Here is a 16,063-nt window from a genome sequence, read left to right on the forward strand (position 1 = left end):
TGCTGCAGGCTGCCATCTGGGGGTCCATCGGGGGGCTGTCAGGATCCAGGAGGCCCTGAGGAAGAGTGTCCACCCCGAGGAGTCCTCAAAGCCTCCCTGGTCCTCCCCACCGGGGGCTCGTGCCCCATTCCTCCCTCACGTCCTTCCACTTACCCCTCCCTAGCCCCCCTTCCTGATGTCAAATAAAAGACACCACGTATGTGCAAAAATAGAAACTGGGTTTATTGAACCAAACTGGGAGGGGGGGGATGGACCTCTGGGGAGACTAGGAAAAGGAGGTGGGAGAGGGGAAGAGAGAGGGTGGGAAGAGGGAAGGGGGAAACCTGGGAGGAGGGAGCTGGAAATGGGAAGCAAGGGAAAGAAGGGGGTGGGGAAGCTCAGGGTCGGGGGTCTCACTGGACCAACCTGACTTTCATGCAAACCTGCTCCTGGGTTCGCATGTGGCCTTTGGTGGCCAGGCTGGCAGCTATCCTGACATAGACAGCCGTGTTCCTTCGTCTAGGGCTGAGATCATGGACATTGGGGCATCCCCTCCCAAACCTGAATAAGGTCCATGAGCTCCACCCTGGACCAGGAAGGCTCCTGCCTTCTCCAGCCCCTGGCAGGCTCCTGGGAGCTGGCAGACTGCTCCTGGGGAGCGGTGGAGGGCTGTCTGCCAGTGGCTTGTTGGCTCATGTTTTGGGGCCACTTGGGTCAGGGGCCCCGGTGGCCACTGCTGGCTCTGGGCTGGCAGGCTTGGAGCTGGCACAGGCACTGTGGACAGAGTCTACCCCTTTAATGTCTCTGGGGCTGGGGGAGAGGAGAGTAAGTTTTCCTGGTTGTGCCCAGAGTAGCCACCAAGGCTTTCTGGGAAGGGCTGGAGGCCCCCTATTTCGAATTAAGTGTCTATACAGCACTTAATTCAAAATAGCTATTTCGAATTTGGCATTACTCCTTGTAGAATGATGTTTACCAAATTCGAAATAAGGGCTCCACTATTTTGAATTTATTTCAAAATAGTGGTTTGCCTGTGTAGATGCTATTAAAGTTAATTTGAAATAACTGGTGTTATTTCGAATTAACTTTGTAATGTAGACATACCCTAAGAGTCCAGTAAGCAGTGAAAGTGTTGGCAATGCTGCTAGACAATACTGACCTTTTGTGGTTCAGCTTATCTCTGGTTTGGCACTGGTCAGGTCCTGAGGGCGCCGGACTAGCAAGGTTCAACCTGTACTCGATTAGCTCAGGAGATTGGGCCTTTGGTCAGATGTTAAATCTCAGCTGATGAATACAAGGCACATACCCATGGCTTGTCACAGATGGACAGGAGATGGAGTTTAACATGCAGAAAGGAGTGTGTGGGGAGATTGAAATGTTTCTTCTAGAAAAGAAGCTTCCACAGAGTGAGAATCATGTGGATAAATCCTGTGAGATTGTGTCACAGAGATCCCCTTGAGACCGTCACCCAGTGTGCTGACCATATCGTTGAGACTGCATACCTGCCCTCTGCCCACCACCATGTCCTGCTGGGCCAGAAGCTCTGCCCTCCCAGCAAAGACACAGGCTACGTCTACACTGAACCTTTCTTGTGCAAAAGCCTATGCAAATGAAGTGCAGATTAGCATACTGCTGCAGTTCATTTGCATAATTCATTAGGGACTGTTTTTGTGCATGAGGCTTTTGAGCAAAAAGGAGTTCTGTAGACGGCTCCATTTTGCGCAAAACCCTCCTCTTGCACAAGAGCCGTTCTTCCTCATTTTTTCAGGAAGAGCAAAGTAACTTACTAAGCAAAGGTAAACAAAAGATGCCATCTCAGCCTAATACTCTGAGAAACAAAGAAGAAGAATTAGAAGTCCTGGCACAGCCAAAGAACTATGATTTGATTAGAATAGCGGAGACTTGGTGGGATGACTTACGTGATTGAAACACTGTCATGGAAGTACAAACTGTTAAGGAAGAAAAGCAGGGGAGAAAAGAAGGAGGAGTTGCACTGCATGTAAGAGAATGCTATGATTGCTCAGAGCTCCAGTATATAGAGGGGAAAAAGCCTGTTGAGAGTCTTTGGGTTAAGTTTAGAGGTGAGGGTGACAGAGGTGATGTTGTGATCAGTGTCTGCGGCTGTGTCCAGACTCAAGGTTTTTTTTTTTTTTAAAAGTAGCCTTTTTTCGAAAAAACTTCACCTGTGTCTAGACTACAGCCGCGTTCTTTCAAAATTAAATTGAAAGAACGCGGCTTTTCTTTCGACGGTGGAAAACCTCATTTCACGAGGAAGAATGCCTTTTTTCGAAAGTGTTCTTTCGAAAAAAGGCGTTCTTGAATGCAAACAGGGCTTTTTCGAAAGAGAGTATCCAGACTGCCTGGGTGCTTTCTTTCAAAAAAGCGGCTTGCTTTTTCGATAGTACTGCTTGCAGTCTAGACGCTCTTTTTTCGAAAGTATCTTTCGAAAGAGGCTTGCAGTCTAGACGTAGCCCTATAGACCTCCAGATTAGATGGATGAGGCAGACAAGGTTTTCTTCAGACAACTGAGAGAAGCTGCCGGATCGCAGGCCCTGGTTCTCATGGGGGACTTCAATCACCCTGACATCTGTTGGGAGATCAATACAGAAGTACACAGGCAATCCAGGAAGTTTTTGGAGAATGTTGGGGATAACTTCCTGGTACAAGTGCTGAAGGAACTAATCAGGGGCCATGTACAACTTGACCTGCTGCTCACAAACAGGGAGGACTAGTAGGGGAAGTAGGGCTGAGTCTAGACCACGAAGTTCTAACGCAATTTGGAAATTGTGAACTGCAATTTGCATATCTTTTTCCACTTTTCTTCCGAAAGAGACTTTTCCAACAATTGGCCCATCTACACTGATTTACACTGAGGTTTCCAGGGATGCCAAAAAAATGTGTCTGCTTTTCTGATATTTTTTTCGGAAAAGCAGACACGTTCCTTGGACACGGCAGAGGTATCCCAAAAAAGCTCTGTAGTCCAGACATACCCTAGATGTGGGTGGCAATCTGGGAAGCAGTGATCATGAAATCGTTGATTTCAGTATCCTGACCGAAGGGAGAGCAGCAAAATACACACCCTGGACTTCAGAAAAGCAGCCTTTGACTCCCTCAGAGAACTGATAGGCAGGATTCCCTGGAATGCTAACATGAAGGGGAAAGGAGTCCAGAAGAGCTGGCAGCATTTTAAAGAAGCCTTATTAAAGGCACAGGAAGAAATCATCTCGATGCGCAGTAAGAAAAGCAAATATAGTAGGCAATCCTCTTGGTGAGCTTAAACACAAAAGGGAAGCTTATAACAAGTGGAAACTTGGACAGATGACCAGGGAGGAGTATAAATATATTGCTCGAGAATGCAGGGGAGTGATCAGGGAGACCAAAATGCAATTGGAATTGCAGCTAGCAAGGGATGTGAAGGGTAACAAGAAAGGTTTCTACAGACGTGTTAGCAATAAGAGAGTGGTCAGGGAAGGTGTGGGACCCTTACTGGATGAAGGAGAGACAGATGATGTGGGTAAAGCTGAAGTGCTCAATTTTTTTTGGATGGCCTCTGTCTTCACAGACAAGGTCAGTTCCCAGATTACTGCACTAGGCAAAACAGTATGGGAGGGGGTTGGGCAGCCCTCGGTGAAGAGAGAACAGATTAAGAACTCTTTAGAAAAGCTAGACATACACAAAGCCATGGAGCTAGATTTAATGCATCTGAGGGTACTGAGGGAGTTGGCAAATGTCACTTCAGAGCCTTTGGCCATTATATTTGAAAACTCTTGGTGATTGGGGGAAGTGCTGGATGACTGGAAAAAGGCAAATGTGCCCGTCTTTAAAAAAAGGGAAGAAGGACAATCCAGGGAACTATAGACCAGTAAGCCTTCCCTTAGTCCCTGGAAAAATCATGGAGGGGATCCTCAAGGAATCCATTTTGAAGCACTTGGAAGAGGGGAAAGTGATCAGGAATAGTCAACATGGATTCACCAAGGGCAAGTCATGCCTGACCAATCTGATTAGCTTCTTTGATGAGGTCACTGGCTCTGTTGACATGTGGAAGTCAGTGGGTGTGATATACTTGGACTTTAGCAAAGCTTTTGATATGGTCTCCCACTATATTCTTGCCAGCAAGTTAAGGAAGTATGGACTGGATAAATGGAATGTAAGGTGGATAGAAAGCTGGCTAGATTGTCAGGCTCAATGGGTAGTGATCAGTGGCTCGATGTCTGGATGGTGGTTAATATCAGACAGAGTGCCCCAAGGATTGGTTCTGGGAAGGGGTGAAAGTAACTTAAAATTTCTTACAGGGACTGTCCTATTGTAACCTGGGTCCCTGCCAGCTCTTTAAATAGCTCCCTGCTGGTTTTTGCCACAGCTCAGGCAGCTCTTGCCAGCTCTTGCCAGCTCTTGCTATGTACTTTCACATATGATTCTGGGACTGGTTGGTGGTCAGTTTCAAGTGGTGTGTCCCAAGGATAGGTTCTAGGGCTGGTTTTGTTCAACATCTTTATTAGTGACCTAGCTGAGGGGTTGGACTGCACCCTCAGGAAGTTCACAGATGACACCTAGCTTGGGAGAGAGGTAGATACATTGGAGGGCAGGGATAGGGTCCGGAATGACCTAGAGAAAATGGAGGATTGGGCCAAAAGAAATCTGATTTGGTTCAACAAGGACAAGTGCAGAGTCCTGCACTTGTGATGGAAGAAACCCAACCACTGTTACAGGCTGGGGACCAACTGGCCAAGCAGCAATTCGGCATAAAAATACATGAGGATTACAACAGAGGAGAAGCTGCATATGAGTCAACAATGTGCCCTTGTAGCCTTGACAGCTAATTTGGCTGTGGTGAGGCCACATCTGGAGTATTGCATCCAGTTCTGGGTCTCCATTACAAAAAGGGTGTGGCTACATTGGAGGAAGTCCAGTAGAGAGTAGCAAAAAGGATGAGGGAGCTAGAATACATGACCTATTAGGAGAGGCTGAGGGATTTGGGTTTGTTTAGTCTGCAGAAGAGAAGAGTGAGGGGGGATTAGATAACAGCCTTCAACGACCTGAAGAGGATGGAGTGAGGCTGTTCTCAGTGCTGACAGATGACAGAATGAGGAGCAATGGTCTCAAGTTACAGTGGGAGAGACCTAAGTTGGTTATTAGGAAAAACTATTTCCCTAGGAGCACTGGAATGGGTTCCCTAGGGAGAGGGTGGAATCTCCATCCCTAGAGGTTAAGTCCTGGCTTGACAAAGCCCTGGCTGGGATGATTTAGTTGGGGTTGGTCCTGCCTTGGGCAGGGGGTTGGACTTGGTGACCTCCTTAGTCTCTTCCAGCCCAAGGATTCTATGATCTATGCAAGTGTTACAAATCCTAATTCTCAGCCTAGTTCTCATTTCAGGTAAAATTCTTCAAGCCAGAACTGATCTTTTTTGTGACTGGGATCTAACAGCTTCTTCCTTCATTAGAGATTTTTTCATTCCAGATCTTTTCATGTGCTCGCTTGTGATGGGGAGCAGTCTGTGAAGCCAATCATTCTTTGTTTCCCACCTCTTAAATAGAATTTTCCCTGGGTAGGAACTCTTTCTTCAATTCACCTGCCTCCCTCCAGGAATAATACAAAATTGAAGATGGATTCCAGCAGCAGGTCCTGTCTTTGTAGGATCAATCAGAATCCAGGCCTACCAGAAAAACAAGACTATTCACAAATTAAGTTCTTTAAGTACCACTAATGACCTAGGTTAAAAAAAAAGGTTTACAGTTTATATTTCTAACTTTACATACAAGACTGATACATGCACAGAAGTAGAGTATACACATTCAGGGGCTTACAAGCTCTTGAACAAGTCACTTGCCCTGTTTTGCTTAAAGCATATTCGACTTATGCATATTCATATTCCAAAACATATTTCCATACATATGTGGGGGAGAGTCATATATCCCTTTGGAGTAAAACTATGACAGGAGGAAGGGTTTTTATTCTCAAACTCTGCAGATGGCAAGAAACAATGAGGATACGAAGGGGAAATTTGTCAGAGACAGAACGACAGGGGTGGGGAAGGCTGGTGTAGTCTCTTTTGCTGTCAAGCACCCAGAGCAGGAGGCTAGAAGGGATACTAGTGGGAATGTGGAAATAGGAGAGCTCAGCTTGGGTGCTCCTGATCTTGTCCTTGTCACCACTGTGGTGTGTCTGTGATGGTTTCCCAGACAGCCCTCATCTCACAAAGGCAGGTTCAGTGAAAGAGGCTGTTGAGGGAAGTTTCTAAGACCATGTTTCTTAAACTTTTTAAGACTGAAGAACACCAAACAATCATTTTTTTTATGAGGACCACCAAGGATTTTTGTTAACCAAAAAAAAAAAAAAAAGGTTGGGGGGAAGGTCACCTGCCCCTTTGCCCCCTTAAGGGCAGCCATTTAAATCTCTGTTGTTCTCCATGGTACACCGCCAACTACCTCGTGGCACACAGGTGTACCGTGGAACCCAGTTTAAGAAACACTGCTCTAAGACAGCTGCATTTTCACTGTTCTCTAGCTTCCTAAGTCTAACAGCTCGGCAGCAGCGTTTCTTACGGTGCTGGTGAAGGGGCCAACGCTGGAGTTCAAGAGCCGGAAGTCAGTGCTGGTCAAGAACTCCGAGAGCTTGTGCTTTGTCCAGACAGACAAGCCCATCTATAAACCAGGACAAACAGGTACAGGGAATCGAGAGGGTTATTGCATTAAGGAAATCCTCCATAGATCCTATAAGCAAGCAATATAGCCACATTGGTCTGACATCTGCAGTGCACTGAATGTGCCACATTGGTAGGTCTTGGAGAATGAAGATTTGTGCATCCCAGCACAGGCATAATGACACACCTCTCTTTATCAAGACCTCCAAAGAGGAGATTTCAGTCACTGGAATGGTGAGTTTTATTGGCTCAGATATTTGTCCTAGTTGGACTGAGGCCCTACCGACTGACTCATTTCACACAAGCAATCAAATAGTCTTCAGGATGGAAACAGACTTTGCCCACTACAGACCTGGAGTCAGTGACATAGAGGCAGGATTCCGTGAGCCTCTATGTCACTGTTGATTGTGTTGATTGTGCCATCCGTCCCATTGACTTGGGGCTGACTTTGATGCCCAAGAGGAGGAAAAATCTGTACTATTTTCCTTGACCATCCTGATGCTCAGCTGGAGGGTAATAGCTCAGGTGCTCAGCTGGTGCTGGAGTGAAGTTTGTTTCTTAGGGGTTGTCTTTTCTAACCTGACCTCATTATATAGAACAGGACTTTGAGGAGCTGTGTTAATTGACATGATGTTACATATAATATTTCAGACAGTGTAGACACAGGCAAGCTGTGTTTCATGTTTTGTCTACTGGTTTGGTGAATGCCATGGTTTCCAATAGCCTTTACTCTTGAGCAGTAGACATCATGTGAAATATGACTTGTCTGTGCCTACATTTGACTGCAAAGCTGCTTTTAACATTGTGTTAGTTAATACGATTCCTCAAGGCCTTGTTCAGACATGGTCTAGCTTTCTAGTGAAGCCAATCCCACAGACGCCAGATTCCAGATCTCATTCATAGAATGGGCTGGAGGAGACCTCAAGAGGTCATTGAGTCCATCTCATTCCCCATCATGCCATATGATTGCCATTTCCTGTTTTGGTGGCTGAATGTCTCATCATGGAAATCTTTCTGTCTCTCTTCTCAGTCCTGTTTCGTATTGTCTGTCTGGATGAAAACTTCCGTCCTCTGAATAAAGTGGTAAGTGTGCTACACCTTAAATCATCTATGTGTGCAAAAGGATGAGAAAAGTACCCTAGCAAAAGGAGATGTTCCCCAGATTAACGTGGGACTCCAGTGCCAGGGTGACTTTAGGACTCCTCCTTCAGACCACTTCATAAATTCATCTCATTTGGAAAAGAACATAACACACAGATCTGGGAATGGCATTGCCCACAGACAAATCCCTTTTTTCTACCTCACAAATAAGCAAACAATCCTTGTTATTAGGGTTGTAGAAGCTGCAATCAGACCATATAGCCTGGCATTTCTGCTCCCTTCTAAACCACATCGCCATGCTGCTATCGTGTCTCCCTGCTACAGCTGAAAAGACCAGTTGTCTATCTGCATCAACACTAACTTCTCTTTGATATGCCTTGCTGGAAGCTTTAAAAATCACATAATGCAACCACTTATATAGTGCTGTCCTATGGAGGGACATTTTGGTTTAAGTCTGAAGCGCATTTTGGTTTAAGCCCTGGTAGTTTATATTCAGTTGGTGTCACTCAAGATGCTGTTCTGATTATATTAACATCTCAGATCCTTTACAGCACTTGCTGATATTTTCATCTGGGGCATGAAGTTTGAACTCATTCTCCCTTTCGCACTCTTTTCCAGATTCCACTGGTCTATATTGAGGTATGTAGAGGAATTTACTTCATGTTCAGAGCATTCACATCTCACCATTGGCAGCAATCAGCACCTGGCAGCCTTAAGCTGCTTCTTGCTGATTTTGTTTGGCAGAAAGACCCATAGTGCTAACGGCAAGAAGGATTGGTTTTACTCTCACAGAGCCAATAATGCAGCCAAATACTGCCCTGCAGCCCCTGCTATTCCAGCCCTGGGCTCCCCTCACAGCCCTGCCAGTGCCCCTCAGCCCTGCCCTGCAGCTCCCTGCTATTCTAGCCCTGGGCTCCCCACACAGCCCTGCCAGTGCCCCTCAGCCCTGCCCTGCAGCTCCCTGCTATTCCAGCCCTGGGCTCCCCTCACAGCCCTGCCAGTGCCCCTCAGCCCTGCCCTGCAGCCCCCTGCTATTCCAGCCCTGGGCTCCCCTCACAGCCCTGCCAGTGCCCCTCAGTCCTGCCCTACAGCCCCCTGCTATTCCAGCCCTGGGCTCCGCGCACACAGCCCTGCCAGTTTCCCTCAGCTCTGGCTTGTGCCCCCTATGTTTGTCTAATTCTTGTCTCCCCACAGAGCTCTGCCAATGCTTCTAATTTCTCACATGCATCGCCTCTTGTAAACTGTGGTCTTGACACTTCTAGGACCCACACCGGAACCGTGTGCACCAGTGGCAAGAAGTTGCATTGAAAGGGGGCTTCACCCAGCTCTCATTCCCCCTGATCTCTGAGCCCATCCAGGGGACCTACAATGTGAAGGTGCATAAGGACACTGGGGAGCTGAAACACAACTTTACCGTGGAGGAGTACGGTAAGGATGGCTACTATCATAGTGTGAAGCTAGTTGCCGGTAGTGGATCCAAGGTGTTGACAATGGAGAATGAAGGCTAGATTGAATGGGTCAGTTGATCTGATCATTATTTTCTGCACAGCTGGAATAAGGCAGGGTCTAAGAGGAGTTTCTGTGCTCTGATAGGTTGACTTGGTACCCTCTTCAGACTTGTCCTTTACTGCATATCTTGAAGGTCAAGGACCAGAGAACTCAATGAATCCTTTACCCCAGACCTGGATTTCAGGGTCTGAATCCCAGCATCATCAATACAAGATCTTCACTGCTGGAGTGGTTGACTAAGCATAGTTTCATGTCTATATTTGTAGTTCTAATCAGGCAAATGTGGCCACGTGCGGGGCTAGCAGGGTCAAATTTTGTGCCTGCCCACAGGGGTGCAATTGGGGCTACTTAGGCAACAGAAAACTCTATTGGTTATGAAGATAATTTAGCAATTATTGGACAGGAGCACTGCATCTAATTCCTACATAAAGAAAGAAAATTAAATAAATATGAGACCCACTCAGCTGAAACACAAACATGTTCTGACATTGTGTGGCAAGTCACTTATGGCCTTAAAACTGACATGTGTATTCTTATTCAGATACTTTCACTAATATCAGATGGGACCATTGTGAGCACCTAGTCTGACCTCTTGCACATTTCTAACCCAGTCCTGAAATAGAGCCCTAGCCTCTGGCTGGGTTCCTGTTGTCCTCAAATCATGGCTTAACAATTTCAAGTTACAGAGAATTTACTGTTTACAGAAGTTTAAACCTGAAAGTGACCAACTCCCCATCCTGTGTAGAGGAAGGCGAGCTCCTCCCAGGATCTCTGTCATGGTTGGCTGATGTTGGCTTTTTTTTTTTTTTTTTTTTTTTTTGCAACGATGTTACACTGTTTACTCATGGTTAGCTTGTGGTCCATGTCATATCACATCTGTTATCTGCGGATATGCACGGCTCTCTGGATAGGTGCTTGGCTAACTTGCCCTTAAAAATGTCCAGTATTGGAGATGTCACAACTTCACTAGGCAATTCATTCTAGTGACCCTGACAGGAAAATTTTCCTGTTGTGCAACCTAAACCTCCCTTGCTGAAATTTAAGCCCATTGCTGCTTGTACTCTCATCAGAAGTTAAGGAGAATATTTCCCCCCTCCTCCTTGTAACAACCTTTTAGGTGCTTGAAAGCTGTTATCATGTACTCTCCGTCTTCTCTTTTCCAAACTAAACAAACCCAATTCTGTCAATTTTCCCTCGTGGGTCATGAATGATGTTTGCTTTGTTTTCAACAATGTTACAGTGTTGATTCATGTTTAGCTTGTGGTCCACTGTAGCCCCTAGATACCTTTCAGCAGTGCTCCTTCCTAGGTAGTCACTTCCCAGTGTGTATGTGTGAAATTGATTGTCCTTTACTAAGTGAAGTATTTTGCTTTTGTCCTAATTGAATTTCATCCTATTTACCTCACACCATTTTTGCAGTTTGCCCAGATAATTTTGAAGTATAATCCTATCCTTCAAAGCACTTGCAACCCCTCCCACTTTGGTATCACCCTTGTAAGTGTAATCTCTATGGCATTATCCAAATCATTAATGAAATTATTGAACAGAATTAGATCCAGAACTGATCCCTGTGGAACTTCACTCATTATGTCCTTCCAAAATGACTATGAACCATCTATAACGAGTGTACCCAGTCACCAAAAGCTGGTATATGTGAATAATTTTGTTGACACTTTTGCCAACAAAATACTTCCACCTTCAATAAGTGGGTTTTGCAGCATTCACAAGTGCACTTGCTGCATCAATAGCTTGCTGTTCACAGGTGGGCATGCTAAGCACTCATAAACAACAAAAGTTTTGTGGAGCAAGTGTTGGATGATTTTCTAGTTTTGGAAAATATCACTGTCGATGGCACTGTCATTGCCAAAACCTGGAAGTGGAAACAACAGCTTTAGGCCTTGTCTTCACTTGCATAAATTTTGTTCTGTCAAGAAAAAACTGCTTTTGGATGACAAAACTCCTTGAGCATCCATACTTTCACATAGCAAATGTCACTAGATTTGGTAGTTTGTAGTGACAGAAGTTTTCCCTTCACAAGTGACTTTTTCAGGACAGCATCGACAATCCTATGATGTAGAGCCAAGATCAAGGATCTCTATCACGCCTGCCATAAGGCAAAGGAGGCAAACAGCCGGTCTGGTGCTGCACCCAAAACATGCCAGTTTTATAAAGAGCTGGATGGAATTCTGGGTGAGGTGCCTATGACCATACCCTAGGACACTGTGGATAGTTGTCAGAAGAGAAAAGAGCCAGAAATACTTGTCCCGGATACACAACAGACACAAGTTGGTAAAAAGACTGAAGAGGCCCAGGAGGCAAGAGTGAGGTCAGTCCGGTGCGAGGAGCTGTTCTCTTCCGTGGTGAGTTGCTGAGTTTCCTCTCCAATATCGTTTGAGAAGTCATGTGCTGAAGTAACGGAAGGGACATTGTTTGCAGGTGGGTGGGGTTGTTGGCTGAGAGGGCTGACGGTGCAGCCATGCAGGGTGGGATTGGAGGTGGTTCCCTGGCAAGCAGTTGCTATGCCGGTGGGCCAGGTTGGGGGCTGAGTGAACAGCAGCCATGCAGGGTGGTCTATGCAGTCGGGGAGAGGGGGCAGTACGGGATGTCCATTTCACTGTGGCCAAACACAGCGTTGATGCATGCACGGATAGCAATAGAATCTTCCTGGGAAACGGTGTCGACAAGCTGCCTGATGTACTTATTCATTTTGTCACAGAGATTCCGGAAGTGGGTCTGGCCCACGAAAGCTCATCATCTAATAAACCATCTTGTTAGTCTTTAAAGTGCTACATTGTCCTGCTTTTTATTCCATGGCAGGGCTGCCTTTGCCCCACCTCCCTGGTACGACATTTCCCCAGACCAGCCTGCAATGTGTGCTGCCAGAACCAAGCTCAGCCCGGGCTTGCTTGTTAAACTTCAGCCATGTTATGTCAGAGATTGCAGCCTGAGGACAAGTGCAGGATAATAAAAATGGTTTCCTCATACAAGTGCTGCACAATCATGGTCTTTACCTTGGGGGAGTCTTTATTAAAACTCTTTCCCCCACAGCTTCACCCCCAAATTAAAAAAAACCTCACCATGATAAAGAAGTATCTGCACAGCAGATGTCTTCTTGACTCCTGGAGAATCCAAAAAAGTGGGATTTTTTCCCTAGGCCATGGGTATTACAGTCAGAACTGTTACATTTACTCATGAAGAGTACAGTCATGCTATTGTTAATGGTTACTTTTTCAGACTAGACCCTGAGGAGTCCACCATCTTGGACACCATCATCAAATAGAATATGGTAATTGAGAAAAAAGAAGCCAAGGATGTGTGATAATAAGATGAAGGATTTGCTGGGTCCCTCCTCTGCTCAGGCAGTTAAAGAGAACAACGATGAGCTATAGAGAGGGAGCAAAGAGTAAGGGAGGGGTAGCAAAGAGAGCACAAGCAGGACCAGAAACAAGATGGAGTCGAACAGAGGCAGGAGATCACTGAATGCATGCTACAGCACATGCGGGACCAAAATGAGATACTCAGAAGCACAAGAGTCCTGAACAATAGAGACCATAACCTAAAGCCCCTCAACTCTAACTCTTTGCCTAGCAGCCATGATTCGCTCTCACCCCATCATCATGCACAGCTGCATGATGCATCCAGCAACCCTTCTTCAACATGCTCAACACAACCCTGCAATGGTTTCTTCTCCTTGAGCTCCACTCCCTGTGAACCCAATGATCACAGCGCGACCTTAGCACAGTTGTGAAGTTTTAAAATACAATAAAAGACAAATGCTATGCATGTTTCCATGAGTTTTTATTTCGTATTAAACAATCCATGCCAAACACTCTGGCCCGAATGCCTCACTTACAACCTCAAGGCACAGAAATCTCAGGCCTCCTCGTTGTCAAAGGGGTTCCTCAAAGCCTCCCTGATATTGACAGCCAACCTCCGTGCTCCTCTAACAGCTTGAGTGTCTCTGGCTGCTCAAAGTGTGTGTCCAAACCCTGTGCCTCAGCACTCCACCCACGGGGAAACAGTTCACCTTTACTCTCCTAGAAATTATGTAAGCAACAGCATGTGGCCAACACCTTAGGGATATGATCCTTCAGAAAGTCCAGCCTGCCGTAGACACATCTCCATCTCCCTTTCAGTCTGTCAAAGGCACATTCAACAGCCATTTGGCAGTGGCTTAACCTGTTGTTGATCCATCCCCTACTGCTGTCCAGGTGCCCTGTGTAAGGCTTCAAGGGCCAGGGCTGCAAGGGGGAAGCAGTGTCACCTAGGATCACTGTGGGCATTTCCACATCCCCTACCGCAAATGTTTGGTCTGGAAAGGAAGTGCCAGACTGCAGCCTCCTGTCCAGGCCACTGTTCCTGAAGGTGTGTGTATCATGCTACTTTCCAGACCTCCCCACACTTATGTCTGGGAAATGCCCGCTATGGTCCACAAGCACCTGGAGCACAATGGAGAAGTGCCCCTTCCAACTGATGTACTTTGAGGCAAAGTGCTAAAATGGGGACGTGTGTGCCTTCTATTGCCCTGCCACAGTTAGGAAAACCCTTTTCAGCAAAGCCAGCCACTATGTCGCCCCCATTTCCCACAGTCACTGGCCTGTCCAGCAAAAAGTCATTTATTGCCTGGCACACTGGCAGAAATATTGCGCCGACAGTAGACTTGCTCACTCCAAGGTTATTCACAACTGAAGGGTAGTAATCCGGAGTTGCCAGCTTCCACAAAGCAGTGGCCACACACTTCCCTACCAAGAGATCAGCTCTTCTTCGGGTGCCCTTGCGCCGCAGTGCAAGGACCAGCGCCGCACACTGCTCCAGGAAGTTCGCTTTACGCATCTGAAAGTTCTGTAGCAGCTGCTCTTCATCCGACACCTACATGATAATGTGATCCTGCCACACATTGGGTTTCCCTAGCCCAAGAGTGATGATCAGCTGAGCATAACAAAACTATAGATCAATTCCCTGGCTGCTAATTCTGATGAATCTGAATCAGATTCTAATGAATCTGACTATGATAATCCGAATTTGATGAGTATCGTAAGTGTAGTCATTGTCCACCAGTAGGTCTGTCATTAGATATGCTGCAGTGTATGATGTCTTCTGCACATAAGGACCAGAAGGCTGTGACCATGTTTTCTCATCATGTTTGCTTGAATTGACATGGGATTCGGAAAACCCCAGGGAAGTCTGAGAAGAATACAGATGGTTAACGGGATGTTTTTAATGTTCCCATCATGCCTACTGCTACATTGCACATTCTCATAGGGCTTAGAGTGTGGAAGGTGATGCAGGGCACTGTGGGATGCATGCCCACAATCCTTTGCTCTTTTTGTTGACAAGGGAGCTGCATGTGTGGACACAAAGGGTACCAGAAAAGCCAGTTTGACAAGTTTCCAGCTTTGGTGACTCCACTTTCATGGTCAAACCTTGCTAGTGTAGCTATAGCCATACTTTATGCAGTTCACCAACCTTGGAACAGATCATTTAACTTCAGGAAACATCCTAACAGCCCTTTCTTGTCTTAATCACCTGTTAATCACCCAGTTTGTAAACAAGATTCTAAGGTGCTGAGGACTCATCACTCCATTAACTTCAGTGGGAGTTGCAGATGATCCGCACTTTGGAAAATCACACTAATGAGAAAAATTGAAATGCGTTGGGTCCCTTTGGGAAAGAGGCATTAGAGCAATCATGTTACCACTCTTGCACTGAGTCTGTGTGTCTTTGTGGTCTCCTTTCTGCAGTGCTGCCTAAATTTGAAGTTCTGGTGAAGTTGCCCAAGGTGATCAGCATCTTGGAAGAGAAGTTGAAGGTGACAGTCTGTGGCCTGTGAGTATTGTTCTTTCCTGAACTCCTCTTTTGGTTTCTCTCTCACCCCAGTTGCTAATGAAGCCCCAGATGAGAGCTGAGATCAATATGTGGAGATTAAAATATTTCTTAAGGAAGTTTTTGGGACCTATACAAAAGGCCCTGTTTGTAATAGGATAACAAGCTTTTCAGCATCTGCTGCTTGGAGCATCTTGGGCATGTAACACTCGGACAACACCCTTTTGTCCCTAGCACACATGAGCTAACCGAGGTGCAGTTGTTGGGTGCGATAGCTGGGGTGTAGTGTTTGGATCAGGCCCAATAGACCTAGCACATTTAAGAACGGCTTCTCCATTGCAGATGGGGAAACTCCAAGGCAACCCTGGTGCAGCTAGTTCACCAAACACTGGCCCTCAGCGCAGAGCCTCATGTTTGGCAATCTCCAGAGTTCCTGCTGGACACTCTGAGACACACTGCAACAATGATTTGCAAGATGTTCGATGTGTAGTAGCTTAATAAAAAATGGGGGTATAGTAAAGATCACAACCAAGTGATTCAGCCAAGCATTTCCAGCAATCAGTATTCCTGCAATAGATTCTCCAAAACCAAGTTTTGTTCTCAGCTCTCCAAACAACATGGGAAATTACTTCAGTGGAATTGAATGGCTTTTCAGAGGGGCAGCTGGCTGCTTTGTTTTGCCCCTCACACAGTTGCATAACCTGTTGAGGCTGTGCCTGGAACAGGCCTATTTTTTGGGCACCTCGCTATCCACGTGAAAATGGAGAGGACTTAGAGAGGAGCAACACAAACAATGAAGGGGCTGGAGGGGCTGACTGATGAGGAAGGACAAAAGAGCTAAGAGGCAAAGTCAGCTTGGTGTAAGGAGGCACAATGACATCAACTTCAGTAGCTGTTTTTGAGCTTAAATATGTTAACGAATGTGTGACCGCCAAGGACAGAGGGCTTGATGGACCTTTGGCCTGAACCAGTACGGCCAGTGTTATGTTCTTTTAGAATAATAGAATTATAGAA

General features: G+C 46.1%; 1 protein-coding gene across 3 annotated transcripts in view; it reads left to right on the top strand.

Moving 5' to 3' along the window:
• Nucleotides 1-16,063, top strand: part of LOC102463964 (alpha-2-macroglobulin-like) — an 88,461-nt gene that overhangs the window by 14,770 nt on the left and 57,628 nt on the right. For all 3 annotated transcript variants that reach the window (XM_025181347.3, XM_014570148.4, XM_089771774.1), the window contains exons 3-7: nt 6,481-6,637; nt 7,647-7,699; nt 8,336-8,356; nt 8,980-9,145; nt 14,968-15,052. In XM_025181347.3, coding sequence (XP_025037132.3) covers nt 6,481-6,637; nt 7,647-7,699; nt 8,336-8,356; nt 8,980-9,145; nt 14,968-15,052 — 482 coding nt within the window. The remainder of the gene's footprint in view (nt 1-6,480; nt 6,638-7,646; nt 7,700-8,335; nt 8,357-8,979; nt 9,146-14,967; nt 15,053-16,063) is intronic.

The sequence above is a fragment of the Pelodiscus sinensis genome, chromosome 1 (genome assembly GCF_052426305.1).
Source record: "Pelodiscus sinensis isolate ZL-2025 chromosome 1, ASM5242630v1, whole genome shotgun sequence".
In the NCBI taxonomy this organism is placed as follows: Eukaryota; Metazoa; Chordata; order Testudines; family Trionychidae; genus Pelodiscus; species Pelodiscus sinensis.